The 8,516-nt window shown below is 32.9% G+C and overlaps 2 protein-coding genes and 1 pseudogene across 2 annotated transcripts; 2 read left to right on the top strand and 1 right to left on the bottom strand.

The window, feature by feature from the left end:
* The first annotated feature begins 689 nt into the window (after positions 1-689).
* LOC145130849 (protein INVOLVED IN DE NOVO 2-like) lies at positions 690-1,337 on the top strand (annotated as a pseudogene).
* A 44-nt stretch (positions 1,338-1,381) lies between these two features.
* LOC145130848 (protein INVOLVED IN DE NOVO 2-like) lies at positions 1,382-2,790 on the top strand. Its single transcript, XM_079065608.1, has 8 exons — positions 1,382-1,487; positions 1,576-1,661; positions 1,756-1,824; positions 1,896-2,009; positions 2,054-2,164; positions 2,237-2,464; positions 2,547-2,633; positions 2,752-2,790. The coding sequence occupies exons 1-8, from the start codon at positions 1,382-1,384 to the stop codon at positions 2,788-2,790; spliced, it is 840 nt and encodes a 279-aa protein (XP_078921734.1).
* A 471-nt stretch (positions 2,791-3,261) lies between these two features.
* On the bottom strand, positions 3,262-7,076 carry LOC145134470 (protein INVOLVED IN DE NOVO 2-like). Its single transcript, XM_079069309.1, has 10 exons — positions 6,805-7,076; positions 5,546-5,985; positions 5,323-5,396; positions 5,173-5,241; positions 4,716-5,079; positions 4,471-4,631; positions 4,347-4,391; positions 3,994-4,269; positions 3,684-3,902; positions 3,262-3,620 (listed from the first exon to the last, which is right to left on the bottom strand). Exons 2-10 carry the CDS (start codon positions 5,979-5,981, stop codon positions 3,387-3,389), a joined length of 1,878 nt encoding a protein of 625 aa, XP_078925435.1. The 5' UTR covers positions 5,982-5,985; positions 6,805-7,076; the 3' UTR covers positions 3,262-3,386.
* Positions 7,077-8,516: the final 1,440 nt, after the last annotated feature.

Below are 8,516 nucleotides of genomic sequence, written 5' to 3'. Positions count from 1 at the left end.
TTGTGGAAGTTTCCTTCAAACTTCAACATTGGCTGATTTCTAGAATACCATTCTACACATGTGGTTTTAATTTGTCAAGAATGGGTGGTAGCATGTTTGTCAAGAATGGATGGTAGCATGTTTGTCACGCTTGGATGCTAATAGACAATTGAATTCATACATTCATTTGCCTATAAAAGGAAATGAAACCAAGCTTATTAAAAACACCACACCTCAAATTACATCTTCATTTATCTCTCATATTCATACAAATATATATTTGATATATTTGTTTTTCTTTCCTCTATCTCTGTAAACACTGAATATTATAGTAAATTGGTTCTCGGCTTCCTCCGCCCGTTGTTTTTCCCGATTTGGGTTTCCACGTAAATATCGCGTGTTTTTTCTTTTTATCGTTCGATTTATTCTTGGTTGATTATTCAAATAGTTTTATATTCCGTTGAATCGCTATCGTGATATTTGGGTTTTATACTTCGATCTTGAAGTTATCGATTATTTATTGTAGTCGATTTGTCTACATATTTCGGTCTAACTGTGCTTCTTAGGAGTCCAAATTTTGTGGTTATGTAAATGGAAATGCGAAAAAAAGCTCTTTGGTTGTAAGGCATAATCATTGTGGTTAATCCACACATCGATTATGCTTTTAAGGGAACTTATTACAACTATTTATATGCAATTGACTCAGTATGATGAAATTTTGTACTTCTTATAGCAGAACTTATTACAACCTCTGTAGGCATGCATCTCGAATTGTGAGAAAATCAAGAAGCACTGGTTTAAAAGAAAAGGCCAAACATATGGCACTGGAAGAGTATTTGGAAAGGGATTTTAAGGATTCAGAGTCAATTAGTAAAAGCACTGATTTAGAGGAGAATAGTGACAACATTATGAGGGACTATAATAAAGAAGAGTCAGTTGTTTGACCTACTATGGCTGTGGTAGCCAACATACCAGTTGAATACGAGGATGATAGTTATTTGGATGATGGTTTTTTGGGTGATGTGGCTAAGAATCTAAAGGATGAGTGGATAAAACAAGGCTACAAACCTGTAAAAGTCTATCCTTTGTGGAGCTGTTTGGGTCACTCAGGATTTGCTGTGGTGAAGTTTGGAAAAGAATTGGATGATTTTAATAATGCAATGAGGTTTGTGAATGGTTTTGAGGTGGAGAAACATGGGAGGAAGGATTGGTATGATAGCAACTGGTGTAAAGATGATAAGCTCTATGCTTGGATTGCAGGGGATGAAGATTATTACTCAGATGATCATGTTGGTGATTTTCTCAGAAAGAATGGGGTTTTGAAGACTGTTTCTGCAATCGAAAAAGAAAATGAGTAAATAACCCAAAACTTGTTATGGGATTTGAAACTCTCTTAGAGGAAATGAGCCAAAAAAGTAAAGAATTTCAGAGTCAAGTAAGTGTGGCAAATTCTCGTATAGCTTCTGTTATGAAAGAGAAAGATATGCTTATTGAGAACTTTAATAAAGGTAGTGATTTTCTAAAGCTTTTTATGAAGTTACAATGGAGTATGTTTTTTGTTTGCTACAGGAAATTTCTAACTTTGTAACTGATTAGATCTCAAAAGTATGCAAGAGAAGGGCAACAAGATCATTGAGCATCTTCAGATGAAGCTGCAACATGAAGAGCATGAAAAGAAAATGGTACTAATTATTTGTTGTTAATATGGTATGCTGATATATGCTCTCGATGTTTTTTTTTTTTTTTGATAAATTTATTCTATAATTTGTTGTTCAGAATGAATTGGCAATGTTGGAGCAAAAGAAAGCATATGATAGATTGTTGAAGTTGGCCTATGATGAGAAGGTTTGTTTCTTGAATCTTACACATGTCTTTGGAAATTGTTTTCTAATAGTTTAGTTATGAACACATGACAGAGAGATAATGAAAGGCTTCAGAACAAAATCATGGAGCTTGAGATTAAGATTGATGATGACAAGGAAGTAGAGATGAACCAAATGGAAGTGATGAAGAATTTGAGTGATGAGAATGTGGAATTAAAAAAGAAAATGAGTGGATTGAAAAAGATGTGAAGGAAAAAGAAAAAGAAATCGAGAAGCTGAAAGAGCTAAATGAAGCCTTATTAATAGTGAAGGAAAAATTGAGCAATGATGAATTGGAGGATGCTCGTAAAGAGTTAATATCTGTGAGTTTACATGTCCTTCCAACTTGTTTTTACAAGATTAATAATTACCTTTCTATCCCTGTTTTAAAACAGGGTATGAGAGAAGCTTTTGATCCTCTTCCTGCCCAAAATGCTGCAAAAAAGAAGTTGGATGAGCTTGATGTAAAGTCTTTCACTGTTGCTGCTAAGAAACGGTTTTCTAGTCAAACCAAAGTAGAGAAAGTAATCAAGTGTTTATCTTTGTGGGAGGATTTTATGTTGAGGGATCCAAACTGGCATCCATTCAAGATGTGCTTCGGTGGAGACAAATTTTATGTATGGGTATATTTTAATTTATTATTATTATTATTATCATGTGTAGATCATTTTTTTTCTAGCTTGTTGTGTGAAATGTGGTTTTCAGGATATAATCTATTATGAAGATGAGAAGATTGCAAGACTTAAGGCTGAGTTTGGGGAAGATGTATGTAATGCTTTTGTGGCTACTCTGGTACATGAATACAATCCAAGTGTCAGATATTCCTTGACAGAGCTATGGCACATAAAAAAGGATAGAAAGGCAACCTTGAAAGAGGCTATTCCCTTTATTCTAAACCAATTGAAAACAGCAAAACAAAGGAAATCAGGTTGATAGATGGAGACTCTAAAATTGTGTGTTTATTGATGATGATATTTTGTGGAGTTTAGCATTCTCTGATAAAACTAAACTGGTAATGTTCATGATGTTCATTTAATTAGCAAAATACACTTATTGCCAGTTTTTTATTTTATGGTGTTGGCCACTTCATGAAGTCGTTAAACATATCTTATTGTTGTTAGCTATTGCTGTTGTATGAAATACCTTTCATGAAATCATTTTCCCATTTACCATGTTAAAAGACATTGTATCTACTTAGAAAATTTTACCCAAATGTTATAAACATAGAAAGCAATTTAATTTCTGAGTAGTTTTTTCCAATTACGAAGCCCTAGTAAGAATATATCATGCTGTAAGAAACTACAGTGAAAAAACAGAAAACACTATGCTAACAAAAGTCCATTGCTATTTGTTTATTTAGCTATCCTGTTAAGTAACATGAAGTCATGAATAACCAACTTGGGAAATAGACCAATGTTAATAGGATATCTAAAACTATTAATGATTTATAATATAATATTAATATTATGAGTAGCTAAAATTGGATAAAAGTTATCACAAACTTGTTTAATTGTTGAAATATGCAATAATAAATTGTGGTCCTCTTCAATCTCGTTTCATGTTTTTGTATATTCTCCATTGCTTGAGAATAAATTCAAACCCTTCTTTCAATGTCGCTTTTCTTTTCTCTTTGTGGTTCCAAAGCTCAGGCAATGGATATCTGCCACTTGGATTGTACTCATTCATCTCTTTTAGGGCTTTCACAACCGCATTGTATACATCCTCATCGCTTTCACCCTTCAACATTGCAATCTTCTCATCTTCTTCATCCACCATTTCCTATCATGCCAATAATAAATTAAATTAAATGATGTTTTTATGTTTAACTAAGATCGATCATACCTTGGATTCCCCTTCTCCAATGGCGATGACCTTGAATGGATGCCAGCTTGGATCCCTGAGATGATCCTCCCATAAAGATACAAACTTGGCTGTATCCTCTTCACTTAAACATCGTCTTTTTGCAGAAGCAATCAAAGGCTTCGCATCAAGCTCCCCCATTCTTTTCACACCTATACTAACATTATGTGCACGAACACCCACACAATTATCTTCCAAACCCTGTTTGTTGTAAACATGGGTAAAATCGTAATTAATTAATATTATAGACGCATCATAACAGTCGGAAGGAAGGAAAGAAGAAGGTTGTTACAGAAATTAATTGTTGGCGAGCATCTTGTAATTCATCATTTCCCAATCTTTCCTTCACTATCAAGGCTTCTTGAAGCTCTTCCAACCTCTTCAATTCTTCTTCTTTTTCTTTCAGATCTTCAGACTTGTTTTCTGCTTCTACATTTTCATCACTACTCATCTTTTCCATAACTTCCATTGCTGCTTTCATCTCTTTCATCTCCTCTTCCAATTCCTGTTTACCATCAACCTTCTTCTCAAGCTCCATTATTTTCTCCTCAAGTTTTTCCATTTCTTTCTGTTATGTATTTATAACTTTTATATAAGTCCTAATACTTATATGATGTAAGAAACTAAAGTTTGTAATAAATAAACCTTGTGATTTTCAGCCAGCTTCAATATTCTATCATCTTCCTTCTTCTGCAAAAATGAAACATGAGATAATGTTAAAACAAATAAAAAAGTTAACAGAAAACTATATCTATATGTTAGTTACTACCATTTTCATCTCATTTTCAAGCTTCTTTTTCTCACTTTTGTTTCTAGCTTCACATGCTTTCAGTTCCTTTTCACGTTCTTCCAGATGTAATTTGCTTTTTTCATACTCAGTGTTAATCCTTTTAAGCTGCTCATTTGTCATCTCTTGTGTCATTTCATGTTCTAATCAAGAACAGAGTTAGGGACAAAAGAAATGATTCATTCTAACTTTCATAAATAAAAAAAAAACACTATAATTATTAATACCTTTATTGTAGCTCTTAATCATCATATCAAAGTCCTCAATCATCGTTTCTTTCTGTTTCATAACAGAAGCCATAAGCAAATCTGTCCTACTTATTTCACATTGAATTTCTTCGCTTCTTTTTCTCTTTTCTTCTGAGATGGTTTTTAACCCCAAAAGAAGTTTTGAATTTTTTACTTCTTCTTCCATTTCGATTTCAACAAGAGTCTTGAGGTCAATTTTCTTGTTTGCTTCAACATCCTCATTTGTCATGTGTTTCACTTGCATGGCTTCCTTCATCTGATTAATCTCCAATTCCAACCCTTTTGTAGCATTAAGCTTCTTCTGAAGCTCAATCATTTGGTGATGAAGTTTTTCTATTTCTCTCTGTCATGAATCCATAACTTATATATATTAAAATAAACCAAAGATGTGTGTATCATAGCACTCAAGATTTAAAAAAGAAAAAATAAAATGAACCTTTTGATCATCTACCAACTTCAACATCCTATCATCTGTTTTCTGCTGCTCCAAACCTGCCAATTCATTCTGCAAAAAAAAAAAAAAAAATCTGTTATGATGAACACTTAACAAATAAACCATATGATCATATGAGCAATATCTTAGTACCATTTTGCTCTGTTCATGCTCAGCGATAATCTTTTCTATTTTCTTGTTTGCCATCTCTTGCAAGATTTTAAGATCTAATCATGAAGCAAAGTTAGAATTTGCTATTGCAATTTGCAAGCATTTATCAAAGTAGATATTGTCTCAAGAAGTCCAGATGAAAAATGAAGGACCAATGATTCAATCATATAGCTGTAACTTCATGAGACAATTCAGAAACTAATACCTCTATTAAAGTTGGTTTTGATCATTTCTTTCTGTTGAATAATAAAAGCCATATCAGAATCTGTCCTTCTTATAAGTTCTTTACTTCTTTTTCTCGTTTCTTCAAAGAGAGCTTCCAAGCCCATATGAGGATTTGACCTGTTTTGACTGGTTGACTCAGAAGGCTTGAGATCCCTCTCTAGAAACTCCAAAAGTCCCATATGCTTCCCTTTTTCTTTTAAACCATAACTTTTTGATTCTTTTGTTATTCGAGATGCATGCCTACAGAGGTCATCATAACTGTATTCTCTACTCTGGGGGCAATATGGACATTTATACACCTTTTCTGAAACCTTCACTTTGAACAGACCAAGGGTCAACTCCTTGTAATACCTGCACTTATATTCATCAAATGCAGGATCACTATCCATCGTCTCTCCTCTTTGCTGAGTCATCATATACCTATATTGTAAAATATCAAACACGGCAATTAAGCTGCATATATATATATATATATATATATATATATATATATATATATATATATATATATATATATATCATCACTTCAAGAAGAAAGCCTCTACCAAAAGCTTCATTTCAACAGATATTTAAACTCATTTGACTCACATTACATAACCATCACCAGAAAATCACCATGTATAAGATAAAACAATCATGTTTTGCAGATATAACAAGAGAGTTGACAACAACAATGACCACCAGTATTTGACCCTGAATTTGTTGGATATGATAAATATATTTATGACATTACAAATGAATAAGTTTCAGTAGAAAACAAGTAGGCACCCCTTTATGGCAATTTCCAGTTCAGTAACACAAAAACCAACAAGAATATAGCACCTAAACCAAACCAATAAAGTTAATTATCATCTGGATAAATCAGGGCATTAAGCTACAATATCTTTAAAAAAAATAGTATAATTTCACAATCGTAAGCTGAAATAGTGTATAGTCCTTAATAAAATTATAGCACAAAAAATTAACCGAATGAACTAATGTTATCGATTAATATACCCAAGACGCTGTTTTGTTGTGAGTAAGCTTTAACGAAAATCAAATCAACTGCAAATATAACTACAAAACTGATCGCATTGTAATGGACACCAAAAAACATAGACAATAGCTACCTCTAAAAGTAATAAGAAGCACAAACTAGTAAATGTCAATAAAGCGGATCCATGAACAACAGGAGCATAATGTATCGCACACAAGTTAACACAAACAAAACACTACGACTGGAGGAGTTTTATAGTATACCTGAAAGTTTCGAGAAGTTTGAAGCAGTAGGATTCAAAAGTATAAACCAAAACCCTAAGTTGGGATCATTTGGTTTTGTGCAGTGATAATGCAGAAGTTTTCGATCAAACAGAGCTGCAGAGTTTTTGAAGAAATTGTAAAGCAGATTTTAGTGAGCGGAGATCTATAGCCAGAGATTGTTGAGGCGTGATTATGTGAGTTTTGAGAATATAATTATCACTGGTAATGGAGTAGTAATGAGAATTGTTGCTTTCTTCCAAACAAGAAAGAAAGAAGTGTTTGATTGAGTTTTTTTTGCAGAAATGGGGTGGTTTCCCGTTTCGTGGGATTCCTTTGTAGTTTGTACAAATGGGGAATGGTCCACATGCCTCCAATGAATCCATTTAAATTTTTAAAATTACATTTTTAATTTATATAATACCAGTATTTATATCTTTATATTTTAATCGTTATTTTACACATTTAGAGAATTTTTTACATAATCTTATATATTTATTAAATTTTATATATAACTTATATACTTTATACAACTTAAACATTCTCATTATTACCGTCAAATCAATTATCTAGATCAAACATAAAGTTTAAAAATTTTGAAAATTCGTAAAAACAAAAATAACATTATTTTGTGCCCTAAACACTCTCGAATGCCCAGAAAACACACTATATCATGGCAAAACCATGAGAGTTTTGTTAATTGGTCCATTTCCCATAAGCCATCAAATTCCATCCGAATTCAAGACTATAAAACCACTTTGATAGATTTAGGATGATGTCATCAAGCCTTCAATCATACTAGTGATAACATCATCATGACTTGTACCATTCGAAGTAGAAAATCCTTATAAGAGGGTCTTGTTATGATTATTTGATGTTTTACATTAGCCGATATACTTTCATGTTATGATTATTTGATGTCTTATGTTAACTGATGTACTTTCTTGATATAAAATTTTCTTGTGAATTTCCAATGGAGAGTATTATACACTTAAAGACTTAAAAGACCAAAAATTATGGGGAGGCTTCCAAAGTCCTTTAGAGTTCAGGGGATTTAGGACTTGTATAAAAAAGGGATAATGACTCTTTAGGATAACTAACTGTTGCGTTTGTTTTCATTTGGTCCATTTCCTTTTTTTTTACTCAATATATCATCGAACTTGTTGTTTGTGTTCACCATAACCCTTTTGACCAGCTTTTGACCTGTGATAGCCGGTCAAAGGGTTATGGTGAACACAAACAACAAGTTCGATGGTATATTGAGTACAAAAAAAAGGAAAGAGACCAAATGAGAACAAACTCAATACTTGGTTACCCTCCCGAGTCATTTTGCCCGACCGCAACTTTCTTTGGCCATAACGTATATGACTCGGGGAAAATTGCGGTCGGGGAAAATGACTCGGGAGGGTAACCAAGTATTGAGTTTGTTCTCATTTGGTCCCTTTTCTTTTTTTTGTACTCAATATACCATCGAACTTGTTGTTTGTGTTCATCATAACCCTTTGACCGGCTATCACATGTCAAAAGCCGGTCAAAAGGGTTATGGTGAACACATACAACAAGTTCGATGGTATATTGAGTACAAAAAAAAGGAAAGGGACCAAATGAAAACAAACGCAACAGTTAGTTACCCTAAAGAGTCATTATCCCTATAAAAAAAACTTAAAATTTCAAAGGATTTTAAAACTTATTGAACTTGATTATGGTCATTATCC

Source organism: Lactuca virosa, chromosome 8 (assembly GCF_052849685.1).
Source record: "Lactuca virosa cultivar CGN04683 chromosome 8, Lactuca_virosa_CGN04683_v6, whole genome shotgun sequence".
Classification (NCBI taxonomy): Eukaryota; Viridiplantae; Streptophyta; class Magnoliopsida; order Asterales; family Asteraceae; genus Lactuca; species Lactuca virosa.
Note: the sequence above shows the minus strand (reverse complement) of the source record. Positions and strands in the feature narration are given on the sequence as shown.

Bases quoted from the DNA above. Each gene is read 5' to 3' on its own strand.
- LOC145130848 (XM_079065608.1), top strand. From the start codon at position 1,382: ATGAGCCAAAAAAGTAAAGAATTTCAGAGTCAAGTAAGTGTGGCAAAT. The intron at 1,662-1,755 runs GTACTAATTATT...TTTGTTGTTCAG, and splicing joins AAGAGCATGAAAAGAAAATG to AATGAATTGGCAATGTTGGA. The intron at 2,465-2,546 runs GTATATTTTAAT...TGTGGTTTTCAG, and splicing joins GAGACAAATTTTATGTATGG to GATATAATCTATTATGAAGA.
- LOC145134470 (XM_079069309.1), bottom strand. From the start codon at position 5,981: ATGATGACTCAGCAAAGAGGAGAGACGATGGATAGTGATCCTGCATTT. The intron at 4,632-4,715 runs GTATTAATAATT...GTTCTTGATTAG, and splicing joins GATTAAGAGCTACAATAAAG to AACATGAAATGACACAAGAG. The intron at 4,392-4,470 runs GTAGTAACTAAC...TCATTTTTGCAG, and splicing joins TTGAAAATGAGATGAAAATG to AAGAAGGAAGATGATAGAAT.